Genomic DNA, 15,639 nt, shown 5'->3' with positions numbered 1-15,639 from the left:
GAAAGTAACACGTAAAACATGGGACAAAACGTGAACGCAAAAAAAACGAGCAAATGAAATGAAACCAAAAGGTTTGGGTTCCTGCCTATGAGCTCAGTCTTGGCCGAGACCAGCGTCGAGAGGGCTAGGGGCACGGCCGTGCTGATTCCTTTCTCGTTGAGTGCGAAGACAGAGAGGCTGACGCTGGAGCCCGGCTCGAGGTCGCCCACTTCGAAGAGCGGATCGTTTGAAACCATTCGCTCCCGCAGTCGACTGTCGACGTACACGTCGGCCCGGAAGTGTACGGGCAGCGGCCAAGGCTGCAGCGATCGCTCGCAGCGAACGGTCAGGCTCGTGGCCGTTATGGACGGAACGCTGCAGTTCACCGGAGGGTTCGGGGGGCCTGGAGCATTCATGACCAAAGCTTCGCATAAGGCATATAGCGTAACTACAGGGAACTAGATCTTTTAAGGTTCTTTTCTTTCAATAGCATTCCTTGCCATTTCACTGGCGGCCTTCACGAGCAATATGTCCAGCGTCAGTATTTACTGTAATTTACTCTTGCGAACAATTCTATCGTAAGAGATTTTTTATGACAGTAGGCCCAGATTTCCAACCGATTCCTCGACGTTCTCTTCAGTAAGATATTTCCCCGGGCTCTGCTTTTATATTGACTGGCGGAGTGATATTGAGAGGCTTTTGTTAAACCTGTCAGTTTCTTGCAAATCCGCGAATGAAGAAGCTATGCTAGCATTTACGTATACCATCAAACAATAGATATCTAATTAACTGAACTAGACACTGAGTCATGTCTATCGTATAATTTTTTTTTTGCTTTGGCCTGTTCCTATTTAAGAGGTTCTTTGGCAATTTGTGATACGACATTTTTTTTTGTAACCACCGAATTCCTTGTCGCATATTAATATTTTCGTCACGTTTTCCTGAAAGTACTGCCTTTTTTGTGTTCGTACGGCTGCTATCAGTGCTGTCATTGCTACGAACACTTCTTGCTGGAACACATGTCCTTGAAAACATTTATTCGACACTTATTTCTGTGTCTGTACAGGAAAAAATAATCTGTGAATCCTGCGCTATTGTCGCAGTACCTTTTACATAGCAAACATTCAGTCAAGGCACCTAAAAGCAGTAAAGAATTGGTCTTGCAGCACGAGGCCTATCTCATTCTAATAACACTGAAAAAACACGAGTTTCTGGTGTCCTAAAAGTCGAAATCTTTAATATTTTTTCTTCAGAACACTGCAGAGTCAATATTCTAACGTAGAAACCTTTTGCATTCAGCTTCCTTCCAGCACCTTTTGCCTCTAAAGGCAAGCTGACTCATGACGATGTCCCTCGGCATTTAGCAGACGCAAATTCGACGCAGTATATTTAGCATAACGATAAACCATTAATCTATTTGTCATGTCAGTCGAAATAAACTGACATCTAAAGCTAAGAGTAGCCAGTCTAAGAGACGCCATGCTTAGATGGTGGTTGGGGTGGCACTTTCTGAGCCTCTCCAGTATTAGGAGTGCTACAATTAAGGATAATGAACATTCACGTTGATTGTTGGTTCGAGATAAAATAAGAATACAAACTCAAAATAAAACTGCGAAAACAAATAAAAAATAACTATATGAATGATAAACACAAACACATGAGAGGTAAATTAACCAGTAAAGAAATAGGAGAGGACCACTGTTTGGTCTCAATGTTGCGACAAGACGATGACCTTTTGCCCGATTGTCTTGGCACGGACAAGCGCTTTTGTAGAATCACTTATTCATTTATTTCTGTTAAATCAGACATATCTGTGTGAGTTGCGCTTACAAATTGGTAATTGAGATATTTGCATAAATGGCTTGAGTTGACCCTTGAATGATGTATCTTTAGCCATATGGCTCAGGCTGAGGCTTGTGTTGCAAATATCGATAGCATGATACCTATCCACCCATGCTGAATATTGCCACACCGGTCGCATGCATTTGCCAGTGAAGTTCTATGAACTATTCGAGAGTATAAACGGTGCGTTCAGTGTATGCGGGTTGTTTTTAATTGTTCAGAATACATGGCAAGGTATACTTCCACAGCTCTGAATCTTCTGAAAGTTAACCTCCGGTCTTGACGTTGTTATGCGCGTTATAATAATGAGGGGAAAAAAGCCTCTTCTACTGAAGATATATGGAACCGTAGACTTGCCTCGTGTGCTCTGACGGCGGAAACGCTCTTCAACAGAGCTTACAATATTCAATAAAACCGTTTAGTACGGCGACCGCTATTTAACCAACGCCTTAAAGGATTTCGTCAGAATTCTAAGGAGCTTAAATCAATGTTCTAAACGCCTTCCAAGACTGTACAGCTAACCGCTCTCTTGGAGCTGTCCGTCGGGAGCGGATCAGCTCTAAAGAGGCCAGAAGCTTCAATTGGTCATTAAGGCCAGTGTTTAGGGAGCCATTGGCCGTGCTGCGTTAGCTGGCCATATTTTGGGCACTTTACTAAAACGAAGGGGCTGCTTTGGCTGTGCGGAATCTTGGGATTAATTAGATCTTTCCTTTAATGAGACGCTGTTTCATCGCGAACCCTGCCTAGCGCGTTCTCTCAGAAGGAGGCGAAAATGCAAATCAGAGAGATGCAGCGTGCGTTGGCGGCTGCACGCCGCCGTTCGGCCAATTAAAGTGGAAAGCCCTAGTAACCCTTTACGCTAAGTTCAGAGACGACACCGGGACACAGAAGTTTTGTTTTACTAATTCCGTGAGATAGATCTGTCGGACACGCCCTCTCTTTCTGGATATTTAGCCGCAGAATTCACGAATTTCTAAATAAGTTACTGACCTCGCGAAAAAAAGAAAGAAAAGAAAAAGAAAACGCGTATCAGTCGTAACGATACAGGAATGCTTCTTTCTCTGAAAGGCTATTGCCGGAGGTTAATTCTGCGGCATGAGCCTGTTGGAAGCAACCTGTATAACGATGTACTTTGACGCTGAAAAGGGAACTCAAATTTTTGCAGCATCGCATCCATTGAATTTAGATGTGTCTTTTCGCATGGTATCTCAACCAGAATCACTGCGGCCGCTTGGTGTTGTGTTCTTTGCGAAGCATTTTAATGCATAACTGACGTTTAGTTTGCGAAAAAGTTGAGAGAGAGAAACAAGCTTTAATAATATGCTAGAGATGTTAGCCTGTTTATTTGCCTGACTTGGTACTCTAGGTGTTGGGTGATGATTATGATATATACAGTGAAAAACACTTAATAAAGGGAAGATCAGACATCCACCCGTTCGTAGCAATTGCTACAAAGGAAACCCCTACGGGTTCCTCGAATGAACAGCCTAAGAGCTAAAGAAAAATTTGTCCTAGTATGGGACTCGAACCCGGGACCACCGCCTTTCCGGGGCAGCCGCTCTACCATCTTAGCCAACAAGGCGGCTAGCAGATGGCAGGGCGTAGTGGAATTTGTCGACAACACGAAGCAAAGGCAATAGTTTGACGTAGTAGTTCTGCGGAAACCCGCAAGGTGGAAATAAGTAATTAATAAAGGGAAAATCAGGCATCCACCCGTTCGTAGCAATTGCTACAAAGGAAACCCATACGGGTTCCTCGAAAGAACAGCCTCAGAGTTGAAGGAGAATTCGTCCTGGTCCGGGACTCGAACCCGGGACCACCACCTTTCCGGGGCAGCCGCTCTACCATGTTAGCTAACCAGGCGGCTTGCAGATGGCAGGCCGAAGTCGAATTTATCGACAACACAAAGGAAAGGCTGTTCTGTTAAGTGTTTATGATAAACACTTAAGAGAACATGCGATCCCACGCATACATACACACACACCCGCGCACACACTACAATAAAGATATTTAAACGTTTCGTTAAGGCTCATGGCCCTCAAGAAGGTCAGCAGCGCTTTCGTGGCGCGTATAACCCGCAGGTGGCGCTTTGCCATGGGCCGAGAATGTGCCGTAGTGCCATGGAGGAAGGAAACTCAGGAGAGGCCCTGACGTCACTCTTTGTGAAGCTAAAGTGAAGCTGGAAGTTGGTGTCGCTCATGGTGTTGCTCCGCCTATCGGGTAAGCTCTCCTCTCTTGTTTGCATCTCTCGCGAAACCAGACCGCGCTGCGCTCAATCGTCCTGCTCGATATGGCCTGATCGGACGCGCGCGCTCCGCAGCAACACTAAACAATCGTGAAGTCTCATTGCATTACCGTTGCCGAATTCATGTTAAAAGAATTTCATAATGAGCTTCGCAAATGGGGCCGTGATGCCGGATCGGCTGCTTTTACCAGCTTTTATGAAAAGAATCATGCCTTATAGGGCCAGCCAACTGAACTGTTCTCATCAACCGCTGCCCAGTTCTTGCTTGTTTTCAAAAAAAGGTCACCGTTATCACTGCCTTGTACTTGCTTTTCTCTGCTTGGGCTTTCTGGGGCTCTCAGAGGGTCTTGCGAGCTAGACGTATGGCAATACGAAATGTACGCATTCTCACTGCACTGCAAGAACGCACTAGAGAAACGTACGACGCACCGACCCATTTGCGATCCATTTGGAGTTTATGAGCACAAACATATTCTCGCTTGAGAAATCGTCGTGCTTTATTGAAAAAACTTCGGGTGGCCTCGCACCACTACGACAACGCATCGGCGAGGAGGGAGAATGTCATTTCTGACTCCACGTTTAGTTTCATTGACTGCGGCCTGAAGTGCCTTCTTACCACGGTAAGTTAAGCATCATGGAACTACAGTTTTGCGATAGCCAGCGCACGGTGAAGAACAGTACGCGCGTAGAACCGGCCTACGTGCGACCATACAACAGTCGTTTGATGCGTTCGCAGGCGTACGTTCTGTGGAGCCTTGCCGATCGACTCTTGCAGTGCATCCGCTAACCTTCACTCACCTGCGTTTCTCGCGTGCACAGATAGGATACGCCTGCAGTAAGGAGGATCCGTTCCTTAAGTCAAAGCAGCCGCTTCTTTTGCATCTTCCAGGATGAAGTGTCGGCTGGCAGGCGCACGGTGCCGAGGGCAGCAAAATGCACAAATTCTGCGTAACCCTCTACCAGCACGTGTATTGAGGTACACCTGTGTAGATGTGCATGAACCTCGAATGCGCGCTGCCTAAAAGACTTCGTGCTGTCGCGAGTACTGCGAGGAACAAGCAACAGTTAAGCAACATGTGTTTTAATATGCACAAAAGCTAGTTGTTAGTGAACACAAACTATGCATTCATAACGCACGTTTTACGTGCCGCAAATGCATCAAATGCGCTGTCAAAAGCAGGAATCACTGACCTGCAAGGCGTTCATTGTACAGATTCTGAAATGCATGGGTTTCGGCCTGCGGTGGCACGTTAGCACGATTCCCCCAAAGAGGGCAAAATTTCCCGCGGATATGATTCCTTCGTCCGTTTCCATTGCGGTGGCGCGGTACATTGCGTACAGCGTTACATGGGCGTTCTTTCACGAACTTTAGTTCCTCCTGTCCCACCTGGCCACAGCAACATCCGGGAGAGCACGGTCCAGATAATGCAGCGCAACAAAACACGGAGACCAACGCAAACCTGCCCGCACGGTGCCTTTGCGACGGTACGAAACCTGCGGAGTAACACGTGTGAGCGCACAGAATCATAAGAAAGCCGCCATTGTGGCCCGAAAGGCGTGGCCGCTACAGCACAGAAATAAAAAAAGAACTGCAAAAAAGAGGAGAACGTACTACGTCATTTCCTCCACACTTTTCTCCTAGCGCGCGGAGGGGGTATGGCCTCTCCTCAGTTTCCTTCCTCCATGCGTAGTGCCAAGCTCGAGTTCCCTTGAAGGTGCAGTGCCGCCTTCAAAGTCTGACGCGTAGTAGCAGAAGTCGCACAGAGCATGTTGCAGGTCTTCAGGCACGTTACATTCAGAGCACAGTGGCGAGTTATGTAACTTGCGTTATATGAAGCATGTGACTGTCGTTAATAAACTGTTCTCGTTATTAATTAATAATTTTTAATTAACAATAATTGATAATATTAATTAATATTAAGCGTAAGCAGCGGCACTTTGTGCCTCAGGACCCTCTTCACATTAAGAGCTTTGAAATTCTACATGGCTGAGATAAACGAACTAAGTGTAAAACGTTAACGCGTCCTGTCCGTACAAGTTAACGCGAAAGTGGTGAAAGAGGAAAAAGAAATACTCAGCATTGTTAACGAGGGAAAAGGCACGTGTTAGGTTTATGCGATTCACTGCTACATGTGAAGCGTTTTCATAAGCTCTGAAAATCGGATTGAATAATAATTTCACTAACTTTTGACTATACACTATTCTGCCACTCATCACACCCAGAGTGGCATGGTAACATTGTAAACTAAGCTTAAGCCCTAACTCCGAAACTAACTACAACAATGAAGTGGAAAATAACACACTTCATGTGAAGCGTTTTCATAAGCTCTGAAAATTGGATTGAATAATAATTTCACTAACTTTTGACTATACACTATTCTGCCACTCATCACACCCAGAGTGGCATGGCAACATGGTAAACTAAGCTTAAGCCCTAACTCCGAAGCTAACTACAACAATGAAGTGGAAAATAACACACTTCGAAAGTTCATTTCATTATTAGTTACAGTGATAAGCTCTAACATGAGGCATGGCACAATAACCAGAAATTTTGTGTGTTATAGCGATATTTCACGCTAGTTTGCGGAAGTAAAACTTTTCATTGTGGATGATGGGTTCGCAGGAACTTACTGAAAGCGCGCTTTTTATTATAGAATTTAAGCAGCTAATCTGCAATGACAGCGAACTTATTATTCAGCAAAGTATGAAAGAGTAGCTGATATATATATATATATATATATATATATATATATATACACATATTTATCGGCTAGAACAACCGACGGCGTTGGCATTACCTTAACTTTTCTCATATTCTCCCAAATTTGGAATAATTTAACCACTAGCTTTGGTCAACTAAGCTCTCAAGTTCTAACTCTCCCAACTGCAGTACCTGAAATCAACATGTCTGTATTATGCCCGACTGTAGACACGCTAATGCAAGTGAATAATCTGAACTTCCCTATCCCGCTATTTCCCTCCTGACGTGTAGGGTTGCAACCTGAACCAAATTTACTTTATCTCCTTGTGTAATTCTCCTCGACCTCTCCCTCCACTATCTAATTAAAGGTTGCAAACACTGTGATTTCTCAAGGCAGACAGAAAAAAAAGAAAAGCCACTGGAGAGATGAAAGGACAAAGGAGACATTATCTTAGACCGATATTGTTAGCTTTGTGGTTACGAATTTTCATATTCCTCTTCCGTTCTCCTGTTGCTCTCTCCAGTTACTGACTTTTCCAGTTGATCGTGCGAGTGCATTGTCTGCGCAACCATAAAGAGTGCGCGAAGTGCACGAAAAGAGAGCGGTCACGCTTGCCCACCGGCTGGTACAATGTTGAAGACACACGGTGTCGAGCCCTGGCCGAGCGAGTTGGAAGCGATGCAAAGCAGGGCGCCGTAGTCGGCCTTGCGACGAGGCGTGTAGAAGGCCGAGCTACTGCGCGGGCCCGACTGGTTGAAGGCGACGATGTCGAGGCTTTCGAGGCTGCTGTTGAAGCGCCACGTGAACCGCACGTCAGGCGGGTCAGCTTCGACGTCGCACGTGACCTTAGTGATCTCGTGCCGTGCCACATGGTAGACCGTCTTCTGCTTCTCGCGGCACTTGGGAGGGTCTGGGGGGCAGGGGGGTGGGGGAGATAATGGCGGCAGAAAGAAAGAGAGAAAGAGCATGAACAGTAAACATCTTTGAATGTGCGTGTAATGGCGAAGAGTTAACACGTGATGCTTTTCACTCGTCTCACCTGTTTGTAATCTGGAATCTGCGATATCGTTCTCTCTCAATAGCTCAATATCTATATTAGTATTGCAGCGGTTGTATTCATAGGGTTTAAGATGAGGCGGGAGCCTTTTCCGAACAGAAAAAAAAGGGAATAAAGTGATTTTCTTCTCTGATAGCTAGCGCATGAATAATTACTTAGGACAAACCGTGTATTGAAAATGAGACATAATACTGGGTATTCCTGTTATGTGCGATGTACTGTGACCACGCTAGAGAGTATTGAGAACCCACTCCTGCCATAGCCCTAACGGGCTGCAGTATGTATAAATAAAAAAAAAGATTAGAAAGGGAATTGAAGACACCGCATCATGCTCAGCGGCACGCAAGCCCTCTTCCTATGTGCCATGAACCACATAACCGTGGTCACAGCCTTTCCAATATGTATGTCGGTCCATTTGTTCACACTACGAGCTAAAATTGCCATCTTTTTGGCTTTCATGTGATGACTTAATATGCATTGTTTGTTGTAATCATCGTATCCACTCTGTTCATTAGAATTGTTATAATAATAATAATAATAATAATAATAATAATAATAATAATAATAATAATAATAATAATAATAATAATAATAATAATAATAATAATAATAATAATAATAATAATAATAATAATGTTACCTCTCCCGATGCCAAGATATCGCCATACGCATGCTTGATTCTATAAATAATAAAGTTATATATATATATCATCACTTTATTATTTATAGAATCAAGCATGCGTATGGCGATATCTTGGCATCGGGAGAGGTAACATTATTATGTTTTGTTATTATGACAATATTAATGAACAGAGTGGCTACGATGATATATATATATATATATATATATATATATATATATGTATATATATATATATATATATATATATATATATATATATATATATATATGTATATATATATATAAAAGAATAAGAAACAGCCTGGAGGAGAATAGCCTCGCAGCCGGCCATAATTTCTCTTGTCGGTGCGGTTTGCATATACAAGGATGACGTAATGAATTTAGAGGCGACCTAAGACAAAGGTACTAGAACAAAGAAATCGCTGCATGAAGAGCTGAATTTCCCTTTATGACATTACTGGGGGGGACCTTTCAGTTTTTCCGTGTGTTCTCCACACAAAAATACCCTTACCACTCGGAGCTACACTATACGTTCATTCTTTTTCCTTCTTAGCGGAAAGAGAACTGTTGCTTTTCAGTTTTTTTTAGTTTATCTCACACAACCAACGCCATTCAATACACAACGAGCTTTCTGCAATATTTCTTCATGAACCGAGTAAGGCTTATTGAGGCAGCGCGATGTTACGCTAACAAGAAAACAACCATAACAGCATTGGCCGCTGAGTGTCTGACAATTAAAATTGATTGGAAGAAATAACTGCTATACATAATAATGCCGAAAACAACATGTGCCTATTTTCGACTGTTGTTTCTTCAAATCAAGTTTGGGTGGCAGCCAGCGTTAGTTCTGTTGCGGTTGTTTTCTTGTATTCATACTATCGCGCTGCTGCAACATACCTTCCAGTTGAACCAACTCGCCCAACTCAAGTTGTTGCTAGCAAGTAAAAAATCACGAGTTCCTTTGCTTACAAAAAAAAAAAAATGTGGGGACCAGGCCTGTCTTATCCTGCGTGTTCAAGCTTCAGGTCCTCGTAATCGTCTATACGTGATTAGATAAATTCAAATGACCTGCGTTGTTTTTGTTAGGGTGGTTTTATATTCTGCAATTTTGCGGCTTTGTCGGCGTCATTGCTCAACAATGAAAGTCTTACCGGTTCGTTCACCCCTCCACCGTCTCTTAATGGAGGCGTTTGGAAGACCCTAATCAACACTTCTAATGGCAGTGGTTTGCTGTCCGGGGAAAGTACCGGGGGCAATGAGGTCGTTAGGTGTGGAAATAATCGATAGCCTGTCTGTCCACTCACAGTTGCGCCACCAAGAGCGCATGCGCTTTTTATGTGGCAGAGTGAGACCACGTGGCGATCACAATGCCGAAGGACACAGAGAAATGATATTATGAACTCAAACTTGAATGACTGATTGCTAAATGCACAAAATTGGAAAACAGGGCACCACACAAGAAGAGAAATACAAAAGGTTTGTCAACGTTCGTAAGACTGTCATCTTTTTTGCATGCAAAAGCTATTTAATAATAGACAGTGGCATCCCTAGTCGGAAGAGTTCATGTAAGTTTTATGAACCAGGATATTATCTGACCATAGTTATAGTACACGCCATAATATTGTTATGTGTAGGGACAAGGTTTTTTGGTAGAACTTATGCTGGAAAGGAGCCATTTGATAAAGTTGCAGATAATGTTGATTGTGGCATTAAGCTTATGTTGATCATGATCGTATTATTCATCGTGATCCCGATATTGGTCCCTGTTACTGCTCGCTTTAGTGAGTTACCGTCCCACAGAAGTACCCTATACTGGCACTCATCATAAATGGCCAGGCGCCAAGAACCATTGCCGACACAAATAAATTATATTGCGCGAATCTTGGCGTTCTATCCCTAAGATTGTGCCTCTTAAAACGAAACAAGAAGTTCAACTTTCGCAGGCACCTGATGACCATCATAAAGCTTACACCAAAGCTTTTTTTCTTTTTTCTCTTTTTTTCTAGTGAGCAACTACAGAACTGAGCTATAGTACTGACTTAATGATGGGATAATTCAGGCCGCGTCCGCTGGCTACTAGACGACCGCATAGTATTCCCACATCATAAGAAGTGGCGAAATCAAGGCAAAGTATCTTTTGAATATTTCTGTGACTTTTGCAAATGGCGTTCCTTTGAAGTTTTCTGTTTGCTTTCCAACTGCAGCAGTGAAAAAAGTTAAAAAAGAAGGGGAAAGTCCGAGAAGAGCTTTGACGCTCCCTTTGAACTCCGAAATCTGGTTTAGCAACACACGATAAATCCAGTGCTTGACGTAAAAGCTTTAAAGGGGCCCATAGCCTATCGCGATGTGCTTATGTTAATACGACTATGCCGTTCTCGTGATAACGAAGTAAGGACACAATGGGGCCTTTTACCTGTGTAACTTGGTTATATTATTGAAAAAAGGATGATGTTAATCAATGAGGCGTTTTTGATGAACATTCTTTGTTATAGAATCAAAGGTAGACATTCGGGAGATATATGTGCCTGCTGGTTGGAGGCAACTGAATTAAAGAAAGGGAAACCCAAAATCTGCTTTAAATCCCGATGTTTTGGAAGCCGACCCGCTCCTTCATCAGGGGTGAGATGTCGCGAGGTGTAGCAGTGCTTATGCGCGTTTTCGGCGCTTTCACATGCGTGCAGCCACTTTTTTTTAGACTTGCTATATTTTGAAATTGAGCTAAGCGTGCTCGGGAGGCTGGCGGTTTAAAGAATCGGAGTCGTTTTCTCTTATTACGCAGCGAGGACAGCCCATGGGAAAACCTAAAGCTAACAATAATAATTTTGAGCAGCTTTAAGATATCGGAAGAACGTAGAGTGCACAAAGGGAGAAACAGTTTTGCTAAATCTGTTGCGTAAAAACAGTTTTGCTTTTCGTTCAGGTGTCTGGCGCAGTAGTTGAAAGCAAACATGTGGAATTTCGAAAATACTTAGGTGTATGGCAAGAACTATGGACGCTGGTTTTTCGGTGTGTCATGCTGCCATCATGGCGTTACTCGTCATAACATGCACATTACGCCTCCTGAGAATAAAATTAGAATTCATCTTTTCTTTTACTTTCTCTTCGAATGCCTATCCACCGTGGTGCCTTAGCGGCTATGGTGTTGCTCTACTAAACACTAGGTCGCGGGATCAAATCCTGGCCGCGGCGGCCGCATTTCGATGGGGGCGAAATTCATGAAACACCCGTGTCACCTGCATTGAGGACAGGCTAAAGAAGCCCAGGTGGTCCAAATTAAACCGGAGGGCTCCACTATGGTGTGACTCATAATGAAAACCGTGAATTTGATACGTAAATCCCTAGAAATAAATATTCTTTGAATGTCTAAAGTTATATCCCTGACGGAAAGCAGCACCTCGGACCTGCTAAGCAGTCCTGAAAAGCACCACCATTTGACTCGCAAATCTGCAATACATCGTGAATACGGAGAAATGTGTATCTAAGACTTGTCTTATGTGGCGGCCACTTCATTTCAGAGTATGGACGCCATCACGGCTGCCATAGGATGTGCAAGTTGGCCAGTACAAGCTACAGCAGCGCCGCCACGTGGTTTCACGCACGAGTGTGTGTCGTCAGAGCACTTTTGGGACGAGGCTGCGTTTATAAGAAGGTCAGAAAAAAATGAAACAGCAAATTCCTGTCTTATACTAAACTGAAATGATAAAACCATGGGCCCATGTATTGACATTCGAATGATGCTTGGTTATTATTTTAGAGACATAGAAATAAACATGATAAAAAATATAAAGCACGATATTGCACTCTACTTTCATTCCCTAGATACTACAAGGCGTAATACGCCGTCGTAACGTTGAACAGTAGCCGTGATTTCCAATTGCGAAGCATGGACTGATGAATGCACAGGTTTTCGGCTCGATGAGTGAAATATTCGCTCAAAATATAAGGTCCTTGTTTACTTAGCTGCTTCGTTTATTAGCTGTGACAGTATTCGGAGTTTGACCATTGAAGAGTCCGCTATCCGAAAATTGCGGCAAAAACAAGCAAACACGCTAAACCAGAGAGCAAGGGAAATGGAAAATATTGAAATAATAAAAACACTTCACAATCTCTCAGGGCGAAAGAAACTCAGTACAAACTAAGAACTTATCATGTTTCAAATATATACATATCGCGAGAAACGCAAAGTCAGTGCATGACCTGTGGCACGAACGAGTAGTCGCTGCTCACCCTGAAATAGTTAAGTTCACAGAAAAGCGCCTAAACCATTACTGACGCAGAAAAGTTAGGATGATCCATTACCTAACTTCTATTCACGCTGTATCAGAGAGAAAGGAATCTCATCGCCGAAAGGAAAGTGGTGCAAACAACCGTGGACAACAAAATGGCGCACTCACAGTAGACCATGAGGAAGACCTTCTCGGAGACGCCATGACCGAGCTCGTTGGTGGCTGCGCACTGGTAGTGGCCCGCCTGGTGCCTCTGCAGTCGGTCGATGACCAGGCGCACGTTTTCGATGCGTATTCCGGGACTGGGTTCTAGTTGGGCCCCTTCGTGGAGCCAGCCGACCTGCTTGACCGGCGGGTTCGCCTGCACGTTGCAGTCGAAGTAAACGCTGCTCCCTTCGCTGATCTGCTTGCTGGCGTCGAGCGACACCAGGTTCAGCTGCAACACCGGCTTGACTGAAAGAGCAAAAAGGAGGAGGGGGCGAATGGGGCCGATAAAAACGCGATTAATTTAACGCTTAAAGTAAACAATCAATACCGCTCGAAGGATCACAAAAAGGAGATAACTTGAAGTGTGTTAGTAAATTATGCTGCTACACTACCAAAAATGTCCCTCGCACTCTCAGAGCAAGCTCGGTAAGCAAGGAAAGCGCAATAACGAAAGGCACTTTGCCACATGGAATGCCATATGACATTATTAAAAGAAAAAAAAATAAATAAAGGAAGAAAAAAGAAAGACTTCGTCCAGTTGCGGAAAAAAAGTTGGTCCTGGTTGAGTATCGTCTCTGGGACCTACGAATGTCGGATGGCCACTCTACCATGCAAGCAACGTTCTCTGCCGCGTTCTTTGCTTCTTACGTGATATTTAATGTACCATTTGTAACGCTGTGCCCTTTTCCTGTAGATTCCAGGGCCAAGACGAATTAAAGAGTACTCGAACAGTAAGGGAACACAAAATGGCAAAACTGTTTTGCGAAAACCCGCAAGTCGAAGGAATTCTCATGAAAGGGATATATTGGCATTCACCCGACAGCATAAAGAAGCTACAAAGGAAACCTATACTTCTGTATAACTTGCGAACGCACAACTATATTCCAGCAATTAGGCGTTCGGTAACACCTACCTTTGACACACCTCGCAGGTTTCGTGTTACACCAAGCATTCCATTACGCCTGCTCTGTCTTGCCAAGTCTCAAATATTTCCTCGAAGAAACAGAATAAAATAGAAGAACATATGCGTGTATGCTGTCTCTCAACGCGCTGCGCAGCGCTGCGTAACCACAGAGCCACCCAGCAGCGCATACGCCCTCTGTTTTTCAATATACGTGGCCTAGCACTTATATGCATCATTCATCAGACAATTTCCTCTCTCCTCTTTCTGAAGAATTTGAGTTTAATTTAGGACCACAAATGAAGGTCGCTTGGATAGCATAATGGCTATGGTCTGCTGCTATAGAGCACGAGTTCGGGGGTGCGCTTCCCTGCTGTGACGAACTGTATATCGATGGTGATGTAACGCAAAACTGCTCGTGTGTGAGCTTTCTTTGCCATTAAGGAATTCCATGTAGCCAAAATTAATCCTATAAACTCTACTAAATCTGCGCTCGTATCCCTCGTTTGTCTTTGGCACGTAAATAGAAATAAATAAATAAATAAATAAATAAATAAATAAATAAATAAATAAATAAATAAATAAATAAATAAATAAATAAATAAATAAATAGCATGTAGCGACGACGCGATTCCACTATTGGGGCCAATTATGAAATTACAGCTATAGCCGTTCACGAACTTGATAAGGTGCTACCGTTAACCTTTATCAAGAGCTACTGACTGCATCTAAAACAAACTAGCGGTTTCTTACAAAGGAAGCTGTGCCAATTAGTGTAAGACATGCGGCTGGATCCCCATCAAAGAAAGTTCCCTATATCGTCAGACCATTTCTTATGCCCGTCTTGCCAGAGACACGTGTGCAACCAACACATTGCTACATCCCCTTGTTAAAGAGTCTTCAAATGTATCTTTTTCAAAAAAATTACAACCAAGTTAAGGTTCGTTCCCCGTCTCCTACCACTGCGTAAGTATGCGTTCTTTCCTCAAATCAAGCCTTACGCCCAGTATAGGACTCTCCCCTAAAATCGATGACATATCTCCTCGCTTTGGTGTAGTGCTCAATTCATAGGCGCCGACTACCGAGAGTCTCCGGGGCCCGAGCCCTTTCTGGAGTTTTCCGGGGTGCTGCCGCCCCCCACCCCCTGCGGTGCCGAAGCCTACTGCCGGAAATGTGCATTGACAATCGGCCGCTTTCTGTGCAGGTGCTGCTGGAACACCGCCCCCATCGCCCGTCGGCCCATAAAGCGGTGAAGGCACTTTTGTGCTTCTTAAGGACGACGGGCTTGTGCGACCATTTGTGACTATTAATGCAATTTCTGTAAGGCCACACACGTCATCGAACTCACTGCAATTTCCTTCCCTCCTCTCTCTCCCTGTTATCTTTGTTTTCCCCCTTTCCCAATCCCCCGGTGTAGGGTAGCCAACCGGACGTGATTCTGGTTAACCTCCCTGCCTTCTTCTTATCTCTTTCCCTCCCTCCTTCTTTCGTCCCAGTCGCCATGTATGTCTCTAACGAGCGGAAGGTAAAAATGATCCTTGCCTTGGGAGCTGCAAATGACAACAAGAAGAAGGCCGCAAATGTATATCAGTTATAGAAATGTAGCAGTAGACCAAATGCGTTGACTGTCATCAGAAATGATGAAAACCTGAGACAAACCGGCAGCTTCAAGAAAGAGTGGCATAGGTCTCCATCTTTGAGTGCTACCCTACGCAAGGATGTTCTAGCATTTATGGCCTGAAATACCTCATCCTAGCGTGCAGGACGTGGCCGCCCAGGTATAAATTTCCAAGTCATTAGTTTGGAGGATTCTAAACGACGGCCTTTCACACATACC

At 44.0% G+C, this 15,639-nt stretch overlaps 1 protein-coding gene across 6 annotated transcripts in view; it reads right to left on the bottom strand.

Annotated features, from left to right (window-relative positions):
* LOC135902182 (hemicentin-2-like) overlaps window positions 1-15,639 on the bottom strand; it is a 602,016-nt gene that overhangs the window by 23,040 nt on the left and 563,337 nt on the right. For 5 of the 6 annotated variants that reach the window (XM_070537724.1, XM_070537725.1, XM_070537727.1 and 2 more), the window contains 3 exons: window positions 12,863-13,147; window positions 7,388-7,678; window positions 86-382 (listed from right to left, as the gene is read on the bottom strand). In XM_070537724.1, the coding sequence (XP_070393825.1) occupies window positions 86-382; window positions 7,388-7,678; window positions 12,863-13,147 (873 nt within the window). The remainder of the gene's footprint in view (window positions 1-85; window positions 383-7,387; window positions 7,679-12,862; window positions 13,148-15,639) is intronic. The other variant, XM_070537726.1, reaches the window with a different exon arrangement.

The sequence above is a fragment of the Dermacentor albipictus genome, chromosome 4 (assembly GCF_038994185.2).
Source record: "Dermacentor albipictus isolate Rhodes 1998 colony chromosome 4, USDA_Dalb.pri_finalv2, whole genome shotgun sequence".
Lineage (NCBI taxonomy): Eukaryota > Metazoa > Arthropoda > Arachnida > Ixodida > Ixodidae > Dermacentor > Dermacentor albipictus.
Note: the sequence above shows the minus strand (reverse complement) of the source record. Positions and strands in the feature narration are given on the sequence as shown.